Raw genomic sequence first — 18,824 nt, 5'->3', positions numbered from 1 at the left:
TTTGAAGCGTTTCCTTTTGTTTTGTAAATGGCTCCCCACTTTTGCCTATTTTGTAAATTACCAGAAGTAGCAGCCACGCTTGTTAGCAGCGTGTGGCTGGTATGTCACCTTCACACCCCCCCCCTCCCCAAGTCTGGACTGGGTGGTCCTCACCACGGCATCTGGCATCTAGCCTCGGACCGGCGCACTGTAGGCCCTCGATAAATGCATTTTGAGCGGACGGATGCCAAAACTGAGAAAGCTGCGACTTCAACCCTTACATTTCTCTCCAGAGACCTGCCCTTTCCACCATCTGGCAGCCTTCGCCACTTGGGGGAATATGGCCGATGTCTCAAACCCTCAACCTCTCTGAGAAAGACAGATCCAGGCTTCCTTTCTCTTTTCTACCAGACTTCCTCACGACCAAAACTGCGGAGACGTCGACTTTCACATTTCACTTATGGAAGCAACCACCACAAGGTGAGGAGCCTGTGCCGGAAGCCAAAAAAACTCGTCGTGTGGTTTATCGTAAGAAGGAATTGGAAGTAGATACGGGATGGGCACACAGCAAGACTGAGGTAAGTATGGCAGTGCATTGGTGTTGTTACTTTGTGCAGGGTTTTTGTGGCGGCGGCGGGGGGGGGGGGGGATGAGACACACACACAACATCAGGGAGTCGTCAGAACTAATATACAGTGTGAATACAAATACAGAGGCACACCTGAGTGTGGGGGTTATGGGCAGATTAACCGGGCTTTTACTAGGGTTCACTGAGACTCTTCTCCCCTCGGGCCCCGTCTTAGGCATTTGGGTAAGACTGGGAGGAGGAAAATGGAAGTGTATAATATACAGGTCCATCCCCTAAAAAATGTAAAATGTACACAAAAATCAATCCCGGAGAATGGCCGGTTAAGAGGGTAGATGGGTAGGGTCACCCTAAGCTTGCCTCCCACCTCAAACACAGCTAGAGAAACATCAAATCTTTCTGAACTCCCAAGAAATCGATCTGAGGACCAAGCAAACAAAGCTGCATGCCTACAGGCAGAAAAAAAAAAAACCCAAAAAACAAAAAACGGCCACCTTGTGGAAGGTAGAAACCACAAAGAGTTGATTTGGGGGAGAAAAGAGCCGCAGGTGCTGCGGAGGTGAGCAAAGAAAGAGAGAGAGAGAGAGAGAGAAGAGTGAAAACATGCACCGGGGACTTCACGGGGAAAACTCTTCCCCGAAACTGTTGGCTGGGAAAAAGGAGAGGGTTTAAATACCGTCAGTTTTTATACACAGCAGATTACAGGGTCCGAGTCTGAAGTTTCAGAGGTCAGGGGGATCGCCAGGGTGGCCCCTGGTGGTGCTGCAGCAAGAGTGGGCAGCTCAGTCCGAGGATCCCCTGGGCTGCCCTGGGAGAAGTGGTTCCCGTGCGGGAGGGCGTTTGGTAGGGGGGATCTGGCCTTTCCGCGGGCAAAAGACCCGGTGGGCACCACTGAGCTGCCGCATTCACCAGCACGGGAACAAAGATGCCCGCCGAGGGCAGCGGCCTTGGCGCCAGCTTTCTGCTGCGATTTACCATAAACTCCGAGCCACTGCACAGTCACGCAACCACTTTCTGCGACAAGCCAGCACCGGCCACAGGGCACGGAGACTCTCCCCCAGAGGATCAGTACTGGGCCGCACCACGGGGGTATCCGAAAGTTACTTTTGAAACACAGCCGTGCCTGAGAGAAAACCCAGGAAAGCTGTGCCACCTGACAGGTGGACAGCTCAAACACACACAGGGTGCAGGTGGGGATCTGACAGAAGCCAGGGACACAGAAGGGGTGATTGTTTGCTTATCTGTGAGGGCTTCCTGAGGAGTGGCAAGCACAAGCTCCCTGATCCAGAGATGAGAGGGGGGCGATGCAAACTGGTGCAGCCACTCTGGAAAACCGTGTGGAGGGTCCTCAAAAAATTAAAAATAGACCTACCCTATGACCCAGCAGTAGCACTGCTAGGAATTTACCCAAGGGATCCAGGAGTACTGATGCATAGGGGCCCTTGTACCCCAATGTTTATAGCAGCACTCTCAACAATAGCCAAATGATGGAAAGAGCCTAAATGTCCATCAACTGACGAATGGATAAAGAAATTGTGGTTTATATACACAATGGAGTACTACATGGCAATGAGAAAGAACGAAATATGGCCCTTTGTAGCAACGTGGATGGAACTGGAGAGTGTGATGCTAAGTGAAATAAGCCATACAGAGAAAGACAGATACCATATGGTTTCACTCTCATGTGGATCCTGAGAAACGTAACAGAAACCCATGGGGGAGGGGAAGGAAAAAAAAAAAGAGGTTAGAGTGGGAGAGAGCCAAAGCATAAGAGACTCTTAAAAACTGAAAACAAACTGAGGGTTGATGGGGGGTGGGAGGGAGGGGAGGGTGGGTGATGGGTACTGAGGAGGGCACCTTTTGGGATGAGCACTGGGTGTTGTATGGAAACCAATTTGACAATAAATTCCATATTAAAACAAAATAAAATAGAACCACAAGAGAAGAAAAAATAAAATTAAAAAATTAAAATTAAAAAAAAAAAAAACCTCATTCCTTGCCCACCTGCAGTGACTAACCGCAGTGAGCTAAACAGTATTGCCAAAAGGAGCCCAGAGCCACTACACAAAGCCCCACCCCCTGTGCCCTGCAGGTGCATCTTCACTAGGGCAAGGCCACCTGAGAATCAGTGCAACAGGCTCCTCCCCCAGAAGACCAGCACAAACCACTCACCTGCACCAAGTCCACTGACCATAGAGTGCCACAAAGCTTCAGCTCTAGGGGAAATAGGATCTAGCTTCCTTTTTATTTTTTAATTTTTCAATGTTTAATTATTTAATTTTTTACTATATAGATATATCTTGGATCTAGCTTCTTTTAACAAGCAGACCAAAACACAGCTAGGATCTAGATTTTTTTTTTTTTTCTGGACAAAATGACAAGACGGAGGAATTCACCCCAGAAGAGAGAACAGGAAGTAGAAACCAGCCAGGGGTTTAATCGATACAGATGTAAGTAAGATGTCTGAATTAGAATTTAAAACAACAATTATAAGGATACTAGCTGGACTTGAAAAAAAAAAAAAAGCATAGAAGACACTAGAGAATCCCTTACTGCAGAGATAAAAGAACTAAAATCTATCTAGTCAGGCCAAAATTAAAAATGCTATACCCAAGGTACAAACCTGAATAGATGCCATAACAGTGAGGATCAACAAAGCAGAGGAATTAATCAGTGAAACAGAAGATAAAATTATAGAATATAATGAAGCTGAAAAGAAGAGGGAAAGAGAGGTATTGGATCATGAAGGTAGACTTAGGGAACTTGGCAACTTCTTAAAATGTAATAACATTTGTATCATAGGAGTCTCAGAAGATGAAGAAAGAGAAAAGGAGGCAGAAGGTTTATATGAGCAAATTACAGCTGAAAACTTCTATAATCTTGGTTTATATGAGTAAATTATAGCTGAAAACTTCTGTAATCTGGGAAGAACACAGACATCAAAATCCAAGAAACATAGAGAACTCCCATTAAATTCAACAAAAACTAGGGGCGCCTGTGTGGCTCAGTCGGTTGAGCGACTGACTTCGGCTCAGGTCATGATTTCACAGTTCGTGAGTTCGAGCCCCGCATCAGGCTCTGTGCTGACAGCACGGAACCTGGAGCCTGCTTTGGATTCTGTGCCTCCCTCTCTCTCTGCCCCTAACCCACTCACATTCTGTCTCTGTCTCTCTCAAAAATAAATAAACATTAAAAAAAAAATTCAACAAAAACCAGCTATCACCTAGACATATCATAGTCAAATTCACAAATTACACAGACAGGGAAAGAATCCTGAAAGCAGCAAGAGAAAAATTCTTAGCCTAAAAGTGAAGACAGATCAGATTCACAGCAGATCTGTCCACAGAAACTTGGCAGGCCAGAAGGGAATGGCAACAAGCTGAATGGGAAAAATATGTAGCCAAGAATACATTATCCAGCAAAGCTGGAGAGAGAGAGAGAGTTTCCCAGACAAACAAAAACTAAAGGAGTTTGTGCCCACTAAACCAGCCCTGCAAGAAATATTAAAGGGGACTCTCTAAGTGGGGGGAAAAAGACCAAAGCAACAAAGACTACAAAGGAACAGAGAACATCACCAGAAATACCAACTTTACAGGTAACACAATGGCACTAAACTCATATCTTTCAATAATCACTCTGAATGTAAATGTACTAAATGCTCCAATCAAAAGACAAAGAGTATCAGAATGGATTTTTTTTAAATCTATATGCTGCCTATAAGAGACTCATTTTAGACCTAAAGACACTTGCAGATTGAAAGTGAGTGGATGGAGAACCATCTATCATGCTAATGGACGTCAAAAGAAAGCTGGAGTAGCCATACTTAGACAAACTAGATTTTAAAATAAAGACTGTAATAAGACATGAAGACGGGTATTATATCATAATTAGGGGGCCTATCCATCAAGAAGATCTAACAATTGTAAATACTTATACAGCCAATTTAGGAGCATCCAAATATGTAAATCAATTAATGACAAACATAAAGAAACTCATTGATAATAATATATTAACAGTAAGGGACCCTTAACACCCCAGTTACAACAATGGACAGATCATGTAAGCAGAAAATTAACAAGGAAACAATGGCTTTGCATGATACACTGGAGTGGATGGACTTAACAGATATATTCAGAACATTTCATCCTGAAGCAGAAGAATACACATTCTTCTCAAGTGCACATGGAACTTTCTCCAGAATAGATCATTTGCCGGGTCACAAATCAGCCCTCAACATGTACAAAAAGATTGCAATCATACCAGGCATATTTTTAGACCACAACACTATGAAACTTGAAGTCAACCACAAGAAAAAATTTAGGAAGACCACAAACACATGGAGGTTAAAGAACATCCTACTACTAAAGAGGGAATAAGTTAACCAGTAAATTAAAGAAGAAATCCAAAAAGTACATGTAAGCAAATGAAAATGAAAACCAACATTCAAAACCTTTGGGATGCAGCAAAGCAGTCCTAACAGGAAAGTATATTGCAATACAGGCCTACATCAAGAAGCAAGAGAAGTCTCAAATACACCATGTAACCTTACATCTAAATGATCTAGAAAAGGAAGAATAAATAAAGCCTAAAGCCGGCAGAAGAAGGAAAATAATAAAGATTAGAGCAGAAATAAACAATATAGAAACAAACAAACAAACAAACAAAAAACAGTAGAACTGATCAATGAAACGAAGAGCTGGTTCTCTGAAAGAATTAATAAAATTGATAAACCAGACTTCTCAAAAAGAAAAGAGAAAGGACCCAAATAGGTAAAATCACAAGTGAAAGAGGAGGATCACAATCAACACCACAAAAGTACAAACAATAAGAGAATATATGAAAAATTATATGCCAACAAACTGGGCAATCTGGGAGAAATGGACAAATTTCTATTAACATACTAACCACCAAAAATGAAACAGGAAGAAATAGAAAACTTGAGCAGACCCATAACCAGCAAAGAAATTGAATCAATAATCAAAAATTTCCAACAAACCAAAGTCCAGGGCCAAATGGCTTCCCAGGGGAATTCTACCAGATATTTAAAGAAGAGTTATTACCTATTCCTCTCAAATTGTTCCAAAAAATAGAAATGGAAGGAAAACTTCCAAACTCCTTCTATGGAGCCAGCATTACCTTGATTCCAAAGCCATACAAAGGGCCCACTAGAAGGAATTGCAGACCAATATCCCTGATGAATATGGATGCAAAAATTCTCCACAACATACGAACAAATCGAATTCAACAGTACCTTAAAAGAATTATTCACCACAATCAAGTGGGATTTATTCCTGGGCTGCAGGATGGTTCAGTATTTGCAAATCAACCAATGTGATGCACCCCATTAATAAAAGAAAGGATAAGAATCATATGGTCCTTTCAATAAATGCAGAAAAAGCATTTGACAGAATATAGCATCCATTCTTGATAAAAAGTAGGTATAGATGGAACATACCTCAACATCAGCATAAAGGTCATATAGAAAGGACCTGCAGTTAATATCATCCTCAATGAGGAAAAACAGAGCTTTTCCTCTACGGTCAGGAACAAGACAGGGACGTCCGCTGTCACCATTACTATTTAACATTGTCCTGGAAGCCTTAGCCTCAGCAATCAGACAACAAAAATAAGTAAAAGGCATCCATATGGGCAAGGAAGAAGTCAAGCTTTCACTATCTGCAGATGACATGATACTCTATATAGAAAACCCAAAAGACTCCACCAAAAAAATTGCAAATATACACGAATTCAGCAAAGTCATAAGATATAAAATCAACGTACAGAAATCTGTTGCATTTCTGTACACCAATAATGAAGCAGCAGATAAAGAAATCAAAGAATTGATCCCATTTAGAATTATACCAAAAGCCATAAGATACCTAAAACAATAGAACACTTATTAAAGAACTTGAAGAGGACACAAAGCAGTGGGAAAACATTCCATGCTCACGATTGGAAGAACAAACATTATTAAAATGTCTATACCACTCAAAGCCATCTACACATTTAATGCAATCTCTGTCAAAATACCACCAGCATTTTTTACAGAGCTGGAACAAACAATCCTAAAAATGTGTAATGGAACTACAAAAGACCCCGAATAGCCAAAGCAATCCTGAAAAAAAGAAGCAAAGCTGGAGGCATCACAATTCGGGACTTCAAGCTGTATTACAAGGCTGTAGTCATCAAGACAGTATGGTACTGGCACAAAAACAGATACATAGATCAGTGGAACAGAAGACCCAGAAGTGGGCCCACAACTATATGGTCAACTAATCTTCAACAAAGCAGGAAAGAATATCCAATGGAAAAAAGACAGTCTTTCAACAAATAATGCTGGAAAAACTGAACAGCTACGTGGAGAAGAATGAAACTGGACTGCTTTCTTACACTATACACAAAAATAAATTCAAAATGGAAAGACCTAAATGTGAGATAGGAAACCATCAAAATCCTAGAGGAGAACACAGACAGCAACCTCTGACATCGGCCATAGCAACTTCTTACTCAACACATCACTGGAGGCAAGGAAAACAAAAGCAAAAATCAACTATTGGGACTTCATCAAGTTAAAAAGCTTCAGCATAGTGAAGGAAACAACCAACAGAACTAAAAGACAGTCTACAGAATGAGAGAAGATATTTTCAGATGACATATCTGACAAAGGGTTAGTATCCAAAATCCATAAATTGTTGAGTATGAGTTTTCATACTCAACACCCAAAAAAAACAAATAATCCAGTGAAAAAATGGGCAGAAGACATAAGTAGACATTTTTCCAAAGAAGACATACAGATGAGTAACAGGCACGTGAAAAGATGCTCAACATCACTCATCATCAGGGAAATACAAATCAAAACCATGAGATACCACCTCTCACCTGTCAGAATGACTAAAATTAACAACACAGAAAACAACAGATGTTGGCAAGGTTGTGGAGAAAGAGGAACCCGCTGACACTGTTGCTGGGATTGCAAACTGGTGCGTCCACTCTGGAAAACAGTATGGAGATTCCTCAAAAAGCTAAAAATAGAACTACCCTACGACCCAGCAATTGCACTACTAGGTATTTACTCAAAGGATATAAAAATACTGATTCGAAGGTATACACGCACCCCGATGTTTATAGCAGCACTATCGACAAGAGCCAAACTGTGGAAAGAGCCCAAATGTCCATCGGCTGATGAATGGATAAAGATGTAGTATACATCTACGACGGAATATTACTCAGCCATCAAAAAGAATGAAATCTCGTCATTTGCAATGACATAAATGGAGCTAGAGTGTATTACGCTAAGCAAAGTAAGTCAGCTGGAGAATGACAAACACCATCTGATTTCACTCATATGTGGAATTTAAGAAAAAGACGAACATATGAGAGGCAGATTTAAAAAAGAGAGTGAGAGGGAAACAAACCATAAGAGACTCTTAAAGATGGAGAACAAACTGAAGGTTGATGGAGGGAGGGGGGTGGGGGATGGGCTATATGGGTGATGGGTATTATGGAGGGCACTTGTTATGATGAGCCCTGGGTGTTGTATGTAAGTGATGAATCACTGAATTCTAGTCCTGAAACCAATATTACACTGTATGTTCACTAACCGGATTTAAATGAAAATTTGAAAAGAAAACGAAAGATAAGATTATACCTCATCAGACCATGTTTTCTGCAAAGATGTTCTAAAATAAAATCATTACTCTGCCAAACAAACAGAAAAAGCACAAAACAAAAAGCCATCCCTTGAGGACTGGATAAGTAAACTGTGGTACATCCATACAATGGAATATTTACTCGGTGCTAAAAAGAGATGAGCTACCAAGCCATAAAAAGACGTGGAGGAAATTGAAATTCATGTTACTAGGTCAAGGAGACTTACCTGAAAAGATATGTAGTATTCTAACTATATGACATTTTAGAAAAGACAAAACTAGAGAAACAGTATAAAGATCGGTAGTTGCCAGAAGTTTAAAAGGGGGGATGAATCAATGGAGCACAGAGGATTTTTAGGGCAGTAAAAATGACACAGTGTGATGGATACACGCCGTGATACCTTTTCCAAACCCAAAGAATATACAACAGCAAGAGTGGACCCTAACGTACCTATGGACTCTGGGCGGTAGTGATGTGCCGATGCAGGTTTATTGACGATAACGGACAGTGGGTGCCGGGTGTAGGTAGTGGGGGAGGCTGTGCATGTGTTAGGGACAAAAGACATATGGGAATCTCTGTACTTTCTGCTCAGTTTTGCTGTGCCCTGCTCTAAAAAATAAAGCCTATTTAAAAAAAAAAAAAAACACCTACACAGTACAGTTATAAAAACGTGTATCATAGTATATGGATACCACACACAAGTGAAAACATCTCAAAATAGTGGAGTCCCTCAGAGTGAGCTAGCGATCAGGTCTGAAGCTCAAAAAAAGAGGCGCTGAAGGGGGCATTAGGAAGATGTGATAGACTGTATGCCTTCTGAACATATAAAGTGAGAATCTACTAGGCCCAGGTCCTCTTCTAGGTGCTGGAGATAGAAAGGTGAACAAAACAAAGGTCCTGTGCCCACGGAACTTCTGTTCCAGTTGAGGAGACCGCCGATGCACAGCAATCCTGGTGAGTGCTATGTCAGGTATTGTTAGGAACCACGGATGAAGTAGCCTCAGGGGCTCATGAGTTGTTGGCCGGAGCGGAGAGTTGTTCTGATAAGTATAAGGCAGCTGGGGAAGTGCCATTTGAGTCTAGGCATGCGTGAAATGAGGGGCGGAGCAAAGAGTTGCAAAGGCCCTGAGGCCTTTCCTCAAGGACAGCTGTGAGCAAGTGAGGAGGATGGGAAATGGGCTCAGATGCCCTGTTCAGGTAGAGCCTGGTGAGTCAGAGTAAGACTCGAGATTTTGAGCCTCCAAGGCTGGCTCTGGGGGCTCTGGGCTCCTTTCTGGTGGGCCTCCGCCATCGTGGAGTCCTTTGTATCCTGTTGCGTGGACAGGAGTGAAGTCAAGGTCTAGGCTTACATTCTACTCACCCAACAAGTCACATGACCCCACCTCCTAGATGCCAGAGAACTGGGAAACGCATTTCTGCCGTGTGTCCAAAGGAAAATGAAAGCAGTTTGCACTAAGAGGATAAGAAGCCGAACATCTTAAAATGACGAGGGTTGCTTCACCTTGAGGCAAAAGTAGGAGAGAACTGGAAACCGATACTGTCAACCAAGGTATGACTCTTTCAGCCTCCATGGAAGGAATGGAAAGTTCAGTCTCCCTTCATCTCTTGGGCCTGTGTGAAGAAGGAAGTCAGTGGAGCAGCCAGAACTCTTGTGGACGGAGAAATTGAGGGAAAGCCGGGGGGCTCTCCAGGTTGTACCAAGCAGTGAATGGCAAGGATGTTGGAAGCCCTCAGAAGGTTCCAGCTTCCTCACTTCCAATATATCAGTGAAACCTTCCTTGGCTTCTTACTCCAGCTGGGCTGCCGAACCCCATGTTTCCCACAATCCCTGTCCTGTCCTGCCTCAGGGTTTTACTCCTGCAGCGTCTGTCTAAATATCCTTGCAGCCAAGGGGAAGTTTCCCACTAAGTGATCTAAGCAGAGGTCCCTTCCTAATCCACCCCACGACATGGGGCTGCCCAAAAGGCCCATGAGGAGTGGAACATTTGGCTGTTTTTCGTTTTTTTCAAATGAGCAATAAATTCCAGGTAGCTTGCTGAGTCAGGTAGCAGTGTTTGGAAGTGTGTGCTCGTGTTCAGGCAGGGGCCAGCCCGGCCAGCCCAGAAGCCAGCAGCTCCACAGCAGGCAGGGAGCGCTCAGGGACAGACGGCCACAGAGAGAGAGCTCAGGGACAGACAGCCGTTGTCTCATAGCACAGGGCCCTGCCCGTGAGGCAGTTTCCTCTCTAGTAGAACCGAAGGGAGGGCCTGAGATGTAGTCCCTTCTCTCCTAACTTTTACCTCCTACTCTCATACCCTGTCCCCAGGCAAATGGTGATGAGATTTAGGCTTTTAGATAAGCCACTTATTATATAATTCCCAGTGAGAGAAAATGTGACAATTTCTCCTCTGTGTCAGAGACTTTGCTTTGCCCATGGGGTCTTCATCACTAGGAAAATGTCATTACATGACAATTGGATTTGACAGGCAGAAAGCCTCTCAAGAAAGTCTGGCTTTCAGGGGGCGTTTGAAAATAAGACCTAAACTACAAATATCCTCTCCCATGAGCAATGTCTAGAAGCTTCTTACAGGCCATCAGGAACAAACCAACCCCGGATGTCTTTACAAAGCACCTGTTTTAGGTTAGAAAAGAAAAGAACAGTGATTTGCAGACTAAATGTGGGAAGTGGCTGGGAGCTTACTGGTTGGAGGCAAGCAAGGGGCAGATTCCTGGACTCTGGCTCTTCTCTCACGGGACGAGTCATTTAGCCTCGTCTTCAAGGGAGATCATGACGGTGCCTACCTTGCAGAGTTCTCGCGCTGTGGAGGTAAAGTGTTCAGCACAGTGCTGGGTGTGGGGTTGGAGTCGGTTTGCAGATCTTTGTCACCTCACAGACTGGTTTTCACTCGGATGCCCTCAGGAGCCCTCCGCCCCAGCTCCTCAGGCAAATGTATCGTTTTCTTTCATCGCCTTAGATGTGGGCATTCTGCTGTAAGCTTTCTTGAACAAACGGGCCTTCATCGTTAAAGATAATAGTTGGTGGGGCGCCTGGGTGGCTTTGTCAGTTGAGCATCCAACTCTTGGTTTCGGCTCAGGTCATGATCTCATGGTTCACGAGTTCGAGCCTCTAGTCGGGCTCTGCGCAGACAGTGTGGAGCCTGCTTGGGATTCTGTGTCTCCTCTCTCTGCCCGTCCTCAGTGTGCCCATGCTTGCATATTCTCTCCCTCCCTCCCTCTCTCTCTCTCTCTCTCTCTCTCTCTCTCTCTCAAAAATATATAAATAATCATGTAAAAAACAATAATGCTAATTGGAGAACCACCAATCTGAGTTCCAATTAGAGTGGGGTGGGACACTAGATGACCCCAAAAGCCTTCCGGCTGCAAACATCTGGGAAATGTAGATGAAATGTACAAAGCGTCAGAAACACAGAGCAGAGTGTGTAAGAAAGTAAGAGAAATAACACCACAAATAGAGAAACTGAACGCCAGAAGGGTACGACGAGAGCGCAAGTGTGGGAAGCGGGAGGCAGGGGGTCGCCGGGTGCTGGGGAGGGGAGAGCGAGAGGTGGGAGAACGGTGCATCCTGATAATCCAGGAGCGTGGGTTTTAATGCCCAGATGGGAACACAAGACCAGGACATGGGTCCTTCTCAAAGAAATAGCTACATGTGAAATAGCTATGGTAATTGATGACACAACTGGGCCACTAAGCAAGTCCCAGCAAACACTATCCTCTCCCATGAGCTGATACCACACAGACTATGCTCTCTTACCCCCATGAATTTTAATAATAAATAAGTAAATATTTAATAATATGTAGTAATAATAAACAACATCTCCAAAAGCACCCCGTGCATTTGCAAATTTGAAGACATACTTGCAAATAACATAGGTGTCAAAGAAGAGATCATACTGGAAATTTGAACATGTTTAGAGTGAAACTCACGGTTAACATCTACATGCATGGGAAACAGCTAAAACAGTATTTTGCAAGAAGTGCTATAGCTTTATTTTTATTATTTTTTTTTTTTAATTTTTTTTTTCAACATTTTTTATTTATTTTGGGACAGAGAGAGACAGAGCATGAACGGGGGAGGGGCAGAGAGAGAGGGAGACACAGAATTGGAAACAGGCTCCAGGCTCCGAGCCATCAGCCCAGAGCCCGACACGGGGCTCGAACTCACGGACCGCGAGATCGTGACCTGGCTGAAGTCGGACGCTTAACCGACTGCGCCACCCAGGCGCCCCAAGAAGTGCTATAGCTTTAAAGGCGTGTATTAAGGAGGAGGAGGAGGAAAACCAACAAGCTCAATATTCAATTCAAGGAATTAGAAAAATAAAATAGAGTAATATGGAAAACCAACAGGAGCGTACAAATGATCCTAGTAAGACTGAAAACTGATACAATGTAAAACAAAGTGATAGTAGAGGAAGCAAACCAAAAGCTGGTTCTCTGGAAAGACTAGTAAAATAGGCAAATCTTCGAGCAAGGTTTATCCAGGAAAAAAAGAGAGAGAGAGAAGAGAGTCGCAATAAAAAGAATGAAGACAAGGTCATAACTATAGAGGCAATAGAGGGGTTTTTTTTTTTTTAACACTACATGACAACAATTTTAGGACAATAAATTTGAAAATTTACCTAAAACGAACAACGTCCCGGGAAAATATAATTCACTAAAACTGACTCAAGAAGACATAAAACACCCGAGTGATGCCAATGTTATGAGTTGAACTGTATTCCCCTGAAAAGCTCTATCTAAGTCCTAACGCCTGGTGCCTCAGAATGGAACCTTACTTGGAAAATCGGTCTTTATGGAAGTAGTGAAGACGAGGTCATGCTGAAGCGGGCCCCTAATCCAGGACGTCTGCTGTTCTTTCAAGAAGATGGCCGCGTGAAGACACAGACACATGGCGGACATTATGTGACGCTGGAGGTGGACATTGCAGCCACGTGTAGACAAGGCAAGGAGCGACAGGGATCCCAGGTCATCACCAAACCCCAGGAGAGAGGCATGGAAGAAATTCTTCCTCGGAGCCTCCAGAAAGAACCACCCCTGCTGACACCTTGATTTCAGACTTCTGGCCTCCACAACCATGAAAGAATAAATCTCTGGGGTTTTAAAGTACCCAGTTTGTGTTCCTTTGTTACGGCAGCCTTTGGAAACAAATACAACCAATAACCACTGGAGTCATTGACATAATAGTTTAAAATCTGTGTGGGGGCACCTGGGTGGCTCAGTCGGTTGAACGGCCGACTTCGGCTCCGGTCATGATCTCGCGGTCCGTGAGTTCGAGCCCCGCGTCGGGCTCTGTGCTGACGGCTCGGAGCCTGGAGCCTGCTTCGGATTCTGTGTCTCCCTCTCTCTCTCTCTGCCCCTCCCCCGTTCATGCTCTGTCTGTTTGTCTGTCTGTCTCTCTCTCTCTCTCTCTCTGTCAAAAATAAATAAACATTAAAAATAAAGTAAAAATAAAATAAAAATAAAATCTGTGTGTGTGCCTGTGAGTGCACACACACACACACACACACACACACACACACACAGTGATCCATTTTAGCCTCATCACATAGACACATAAACTGAGGCCCCGAGAGATTTCCTATTCAGAACCCCCAGCAAGATGGTGGTAGCAATGGCTGGGGTAGTGATGGGTGGGCATCCAGAGAGTAAATAGACCCCCAGCACTCTAGTGACAACACTAGACTCTGAATTGGGACAAAGCCCCTGTGCGCTTTTCATAAGCTCATTTTCTCTTCCCAGGTGCCTCAAGGTGATGGAAAAATAATTCTCTACCCCAGTGGGATTGTCTTCCAAATTCTGTTTCCTGATGACTCAGGCCAAATACAGTATCCACCAAAGCCTAGGGACACTCATACTGACACATGTGACACCTAAGAAGTTTGTGGTTTGGGGCTGGGGCATGGGTTTTCCTGAGCCCTGTGTCCTCTGCAGGGCTCTCTGCCTTTCCTGGGGGTCCCAAGAGGGTGCTTGTGCCTTAACTGTCTTCCAGTTATCCATCAGGAAAGCTGGCTATGCTCATCCTCAGTACAAAACAGAGAAAGTTCATATATATCATTCTAGAAGACAGTGAAGAAGGTTGTGTCCGGGCCCTTATCAACAACTCTGGCCATGCCACCTTCTACGATGAAAACAAAGCAATCTGGTAAGTTTGGGTTAAGAGAGCCACACATCCCTCTCCAAGGAGAAGCAGTGTGGTTAAGGTTTGATTCCCAGGCTGCACAGCTGTCCTCCCGCACTGGGTAAGTCTCTCTCTCTCATTCGCTTGTGAATTTGTTTCTCTGACTTGCACATGTTGCAAAGGGGACGATGGGTATCGTGAGGGCAGCAAGGCAGGTCCCTGACCTCAGGGAAGGCACTCTGTCCTTGGTGCCATTGCTTCCTCGTGCGTGAAACAGCAACCACAGACTCACAGTGACCCGTCCCACGGGCTGTATCTCCTCCATGCTTCTTGAGAGTCAAACCTGGTGACAATTGCCTTAGAAAGACCCAGTGCCCCTCTGTTCCAGGTGGCTCAGAGAGGAGGGCGTGGTGAGTGCTTTGGAGTCTCATGTATTGTACACAAAACCAAACTTCTAAATATCTCAGTGCAACTGAACTTAAGTTTCCAATGTTTTTTAATTTTTTTTTTTTACATTTTATTTATTTTTGGGAGAGAGAGACAGAGACAGAGCACAAGCGGGGGAGGAGCAGAGAGAGAGAGGGAGACACAGAATCCCAAGCAGGCTCCAGGCTCTGAGCTGTCAGCACAGAGCCCGACGCGGGGCTCGAACTCACGAGCTGTGAGATCATGACCTGAGCCGAAGTCAGACGCTTAACCGACTGAGCCACCCAGGTGCCCCATTAAGTTCCCATTTCTGGCAATAGTGGGAAACTTCATCCCACCAAATCAAGGTAATCCAGCCACTTCAAAATCTTTCTCTACCTTTTTGGGGTAAGTACTCAGCGTTTTCAGGATTTCCCACTTCCCTTCCCTACTAAGTGGTCATGGAGTGGGAAATGCCTACTGTCTTGCATCAACTTTATACTGCTTTTCTTCTTGGTAGTCAAAACCAGACTTTTGTTTTTACTTCCAAAAATTTGTTTCACTCTCCCAGCCTTGGTTTTTAAGAATATTTTCTTACAGGGGCGCCTGGGTGGCGCAGTCGGTTAAGCGTCTGACTTCAGCCAGGTCACGATCTCGCGGTCCGTGAGTTCGAGCCCCGCGTCAGGCTCTGGGCTGATGGCTCGGAGCCTGGAGCCTGTTTCCGATTCTGTGTCTCCCTCTCTCTCTGCCCCTCCCCCGTTCATGCTCTGTCTCTCTCTGTCCCAAAAATAAATAAAAAACGTTGAAAAAAAAAATTTAAAAAAGAATATTTTCTTACATATTCTTTAAGTTTTTTTTTTTTTAATTTCTGTGTGTTTGGGGGGTTTCTCCTTTCTTTTTCTCTTTGAGTTTTTTTTAAGTTTGTTTATTTATTTTGAGATAGAGAGGGAGGGGCAGAGAGAGAGGGAGAGACAGAATCCCCAACAGGTTCCACACCATTCATTAGTGCAGAGTCTAGATCTCATGAACTGTGAGATCATGACCTGAGCTGAGATCAAGAGTTGGACACTGAACCCACTGAGTCACCCAGATGCCTCATTTCCTAGTTGACAACTTTGTTCTCAGAGGTATCTGCCTTGCCCTGGGGGCCTTTTGTGCAGAAATCAATGCCTCAAAGGTAGAAGAAGTTACTGGATGCTAGGTAGCGGGGGCAAGAAACTCAGCCAATTCTCTCAGATCATTACCTGGTGACATTCATTAGGGCCTCTTGTCCCCAGTGACACTCGCTTTCAAAGGCCAGAAGAGACCTTAGGGAAATCTAGGAACTACTTTTATTTTCTTGATGAAGAAACTTAGGCTCAGAGAATATACGTGGCTTGTTCAGGGACATACATAAAATTACGGGCAAAAAAAGTTTTAGGACATTTGACTTAGCCTCACATAAAGCATTTTTAAAAATTCTCCAATAAGGCAGGCAAGAGATAACCACATCTTCTCCGGGTCCAAAACCCAAAGGGAAGGATGCTGTGCACACTGGGGAAGGGCTGACCCCCACCTTCTGGATTCACATTCTGTCCGTCTGGGGTGGGGCCTGAAGATCTGCATTCCTTAAAAGCTTCCCAGGTGATTGTGCGGGGCGGTGGGTGTGGGAGCCTCCAGGCCAGGAGGGAGGAGAAAGGGAAGGAGGCAGGGGAGGGGGGCAGGCCTGCATTCGCCACAGGAGAGGCTCTGCCCCGCGCACAAGGGCCCAGCGCCACGGTTACCTGATCCCTTCTGGTCTAGGTTGAGCCTGAGCCAAAACCTGGGCTACTACTTCCCCAAAGGCAAATACCAGAAGGCCTGGAACTGGTGGAATCTGAACCTGCACGTCCACGCGCCGCCCGTCCAGTCCATCTCCTTGAAAATCAACCAGTACATCAAAGTACAAATAAGGAGCCAGGACAAGATCACCTTCTGCCTCAACCACCAACAGAAGCACATCCGCTTAAACCTGGGCACCAAGTACAAGGTAAGGTCTCACCTCCCTCTGCCAGGCTGCCGCCTGCCGGTCCAGGCCACCGGCCTCTCTCTGGGCCACGTTCGGCATCTCTGCAACCGACGGAGAACCGACACGGCCACCTTCGCTGACCTGATGCTTGACCACAACAGAAGCAATCAGTCACTTCCGAGCCCTTGAGACTTGGAGCCGAGGAGCCGGACAGCCTCAAAGAGCTCAGACGAGAAAGCAAAGGTGTCAACATTCAGTAGTTCCCCTGACACGACAGCCCCGTCAGTAGGCAGGGACAGACACAAGGGGGAAACCTACGTTCCTAGTCCTGCCGTGGGTATCCTCATCTCTCCTCCCCAGACCACTCATCTTGAAACAAATGAGCACCGGGGAGTTGAGGGTGTGCCGCCCAAGCCGGGCAAGAAAGTAGCCAAGATGGATTCGTGTCCTCGGGCTGCCATAGCAAATTACCACAAATCGGGTGGCTTACAACAGGAACTCACCCTCACAGCCCTGGGGACTAGAGGTCTGAAATCCAGGTATCATCAGGGCCACGCTCCCTCCGCAGGCTCTCGGGGAGAGTCCCTCCTTGCCTCTCCCAACTTCTGGTGGCCCCAGGCATTCGCTGGCTTGCTACGGCATCGGTTCAACCCTCCACCCTCACACAGCCTTCTTCTCTGGGTCCGTCTGTGTGTCCAGTCTCCCTCTCCTTTCTTGTGTAAGGACACCCGACGCTGGACTTAGGGCCCACACTAAGTCCTGGATGGCCTCATACTGAGATCCTTAATGACAGCTGCAAAAACCCTGTTTTCAAACACAGTTACCGGTCAGTCTGGGGAGGGGCCTGGAGATCTGCATTCCTTAAAAGCTTGCCAGGTGATGGTGCAGGGCGGTGGGTGTGGGAGCCCCGGGTGCTGGGGATTAGGACTCAGACATAGCTTTCGGGGGCCACAGTTCAACCCACTACAAATGGTGAGTGTGCACCCTGCGGTTCTGACTGTAAGAGGGCAAGAAGGTGGGTTCTCGAGACCCTTCCCCAGGCCCAGAGGGCAGGAGAGGAATAGGGTGTCCTTGTCCCCCGCCCCCACTGGGACCCACACAAGACCCTGCTCTTGCTCTGACTTCCCCTTCACCATGCACAGAAGGCTCTGTTTCCAGACCCACCAGAGAGGCGTTCGAGGTCTCTGAAAGTAGGACTGCCTGTCTGGGGAGAGAGACAGACACACATGTTTTCCGGGAGGTGAGCAGACAGAGCAGTAGGTTGATGGACAAAGCAACCGAACAGCAGACTCGGGCAAAATGAGGCCGAATGAAATCACTGGAAGGGAGTGGAGGGAATGTGGTGGGTTCGGCTCGCCCAGGACCGAGGTGTTTTCCAACTGGGAAAGGTGGACAGCCAGAAGTGGGCAGCTGGTCACCTGGCCTGGCGAGGCCTGCCATTGGGCATGCTGAATAGTCATGTCCCAACGTCCTTACCTACCCCAGATGTCCCAGAGCGGCCGACCCAGTCCCCCAGCCACCCACTCGGCCCCCACCGCACCGTGCTGATGAGCTAAGGGAGCAGCTGGGTTGGCAGGGGTGGGAGGACCCGGGCCGCTGGCCTTCGCACAGTTTTACTGAGGGAGGAGGGCCACAAAAGGAAGCCAGTGCCCAGGAGGAGGGTCAGGTAAAGGCCGGTGTAGGCAGAGTCCAGGAGGCCTGGCAGCCCCAGGGGCTCTGCCAGTGGAGGGTGGGCCCCAAATGAAGCAACGCAGCACACACGTGACTCGTCAGCAGGTCTATCTGCGCCAGGCAGCTGGGGTGTCCTAGGAGGAACACGCCAGCCCGTCCACTTCCTGTGAGGCACCAGGCAGGCCTCCTACACTTCCCGTGCCCATTATTGTCTGCAAAACGGACACCACATCGTTGTAAGGCTTAAATAAGACCCTTCGTGCGACGACATCTCCCTCCCTGCCCCACCTCGGTAGGAATCCACGGGGAGAAGCCAGACACCCCCAGGAAGGCACAGCCTTTGCAAGGCAGGCCACTTGAGGGCCCAGGAGCCAGCAACCCTTTGGTTTGGGGTCAGGCTTCGGTGTGTCCTCAGCCCACATCTCTGCGGC

The 18,824-nt window shown here is 46.0% G+C and overlaps 1 protein-coding gene across 1 annotated transcript in view; it reads left to right on the top strand.

Moving 5' to 3' along the window:
- Positions 1 to 18,824, top strand: part of ERICH6B (glutamate rich 6B) — a 51,377-nt gene that overhangs the window by 31,680 nt on the left and 873 nt on the right. The window contains exons 9-12 of the mRNA XM_058685013.1: positions 391 to 557; positions 13,952 to 14,037; positions 14,202 to 14,354; positions 16,518 to 16,743. Of these exons, the coding sequence (XP_058540996.1) occupies positions 391 to 557; positions 13,952 to 14,037; positions 14,202 to 14,354; positions 16,518 to 16,743 (632 nt within the window). The remainder of the gene's footprint in view (positions 1 to 390; positions 558 to 13,951; positions 14,038 to 14,201; positions 14,355 to 16,517; positions 16,744 to 18,824) is intronic.

Source organism: Neofelis nebulosa, chromosome 1 (genome assembly GCF_028018385.1).
Source record: "Neofelis nebulosa isolate mNeoNeb1 chromosome 1, mNeoNeb1.pri, whole genome shotgun sequence".
Taxonomy (NCBI): Eukaryota; Metazoa; Chordata; class Mammalia; order Carnivora; family Felidae; genus Neofelis; species Neofelis nebulosa.
The sequence above is the reverse complement of the archived record's forward strand: the minus strand, read 5'-3'. Positions and strand labels throughout refer to the sequence as shown.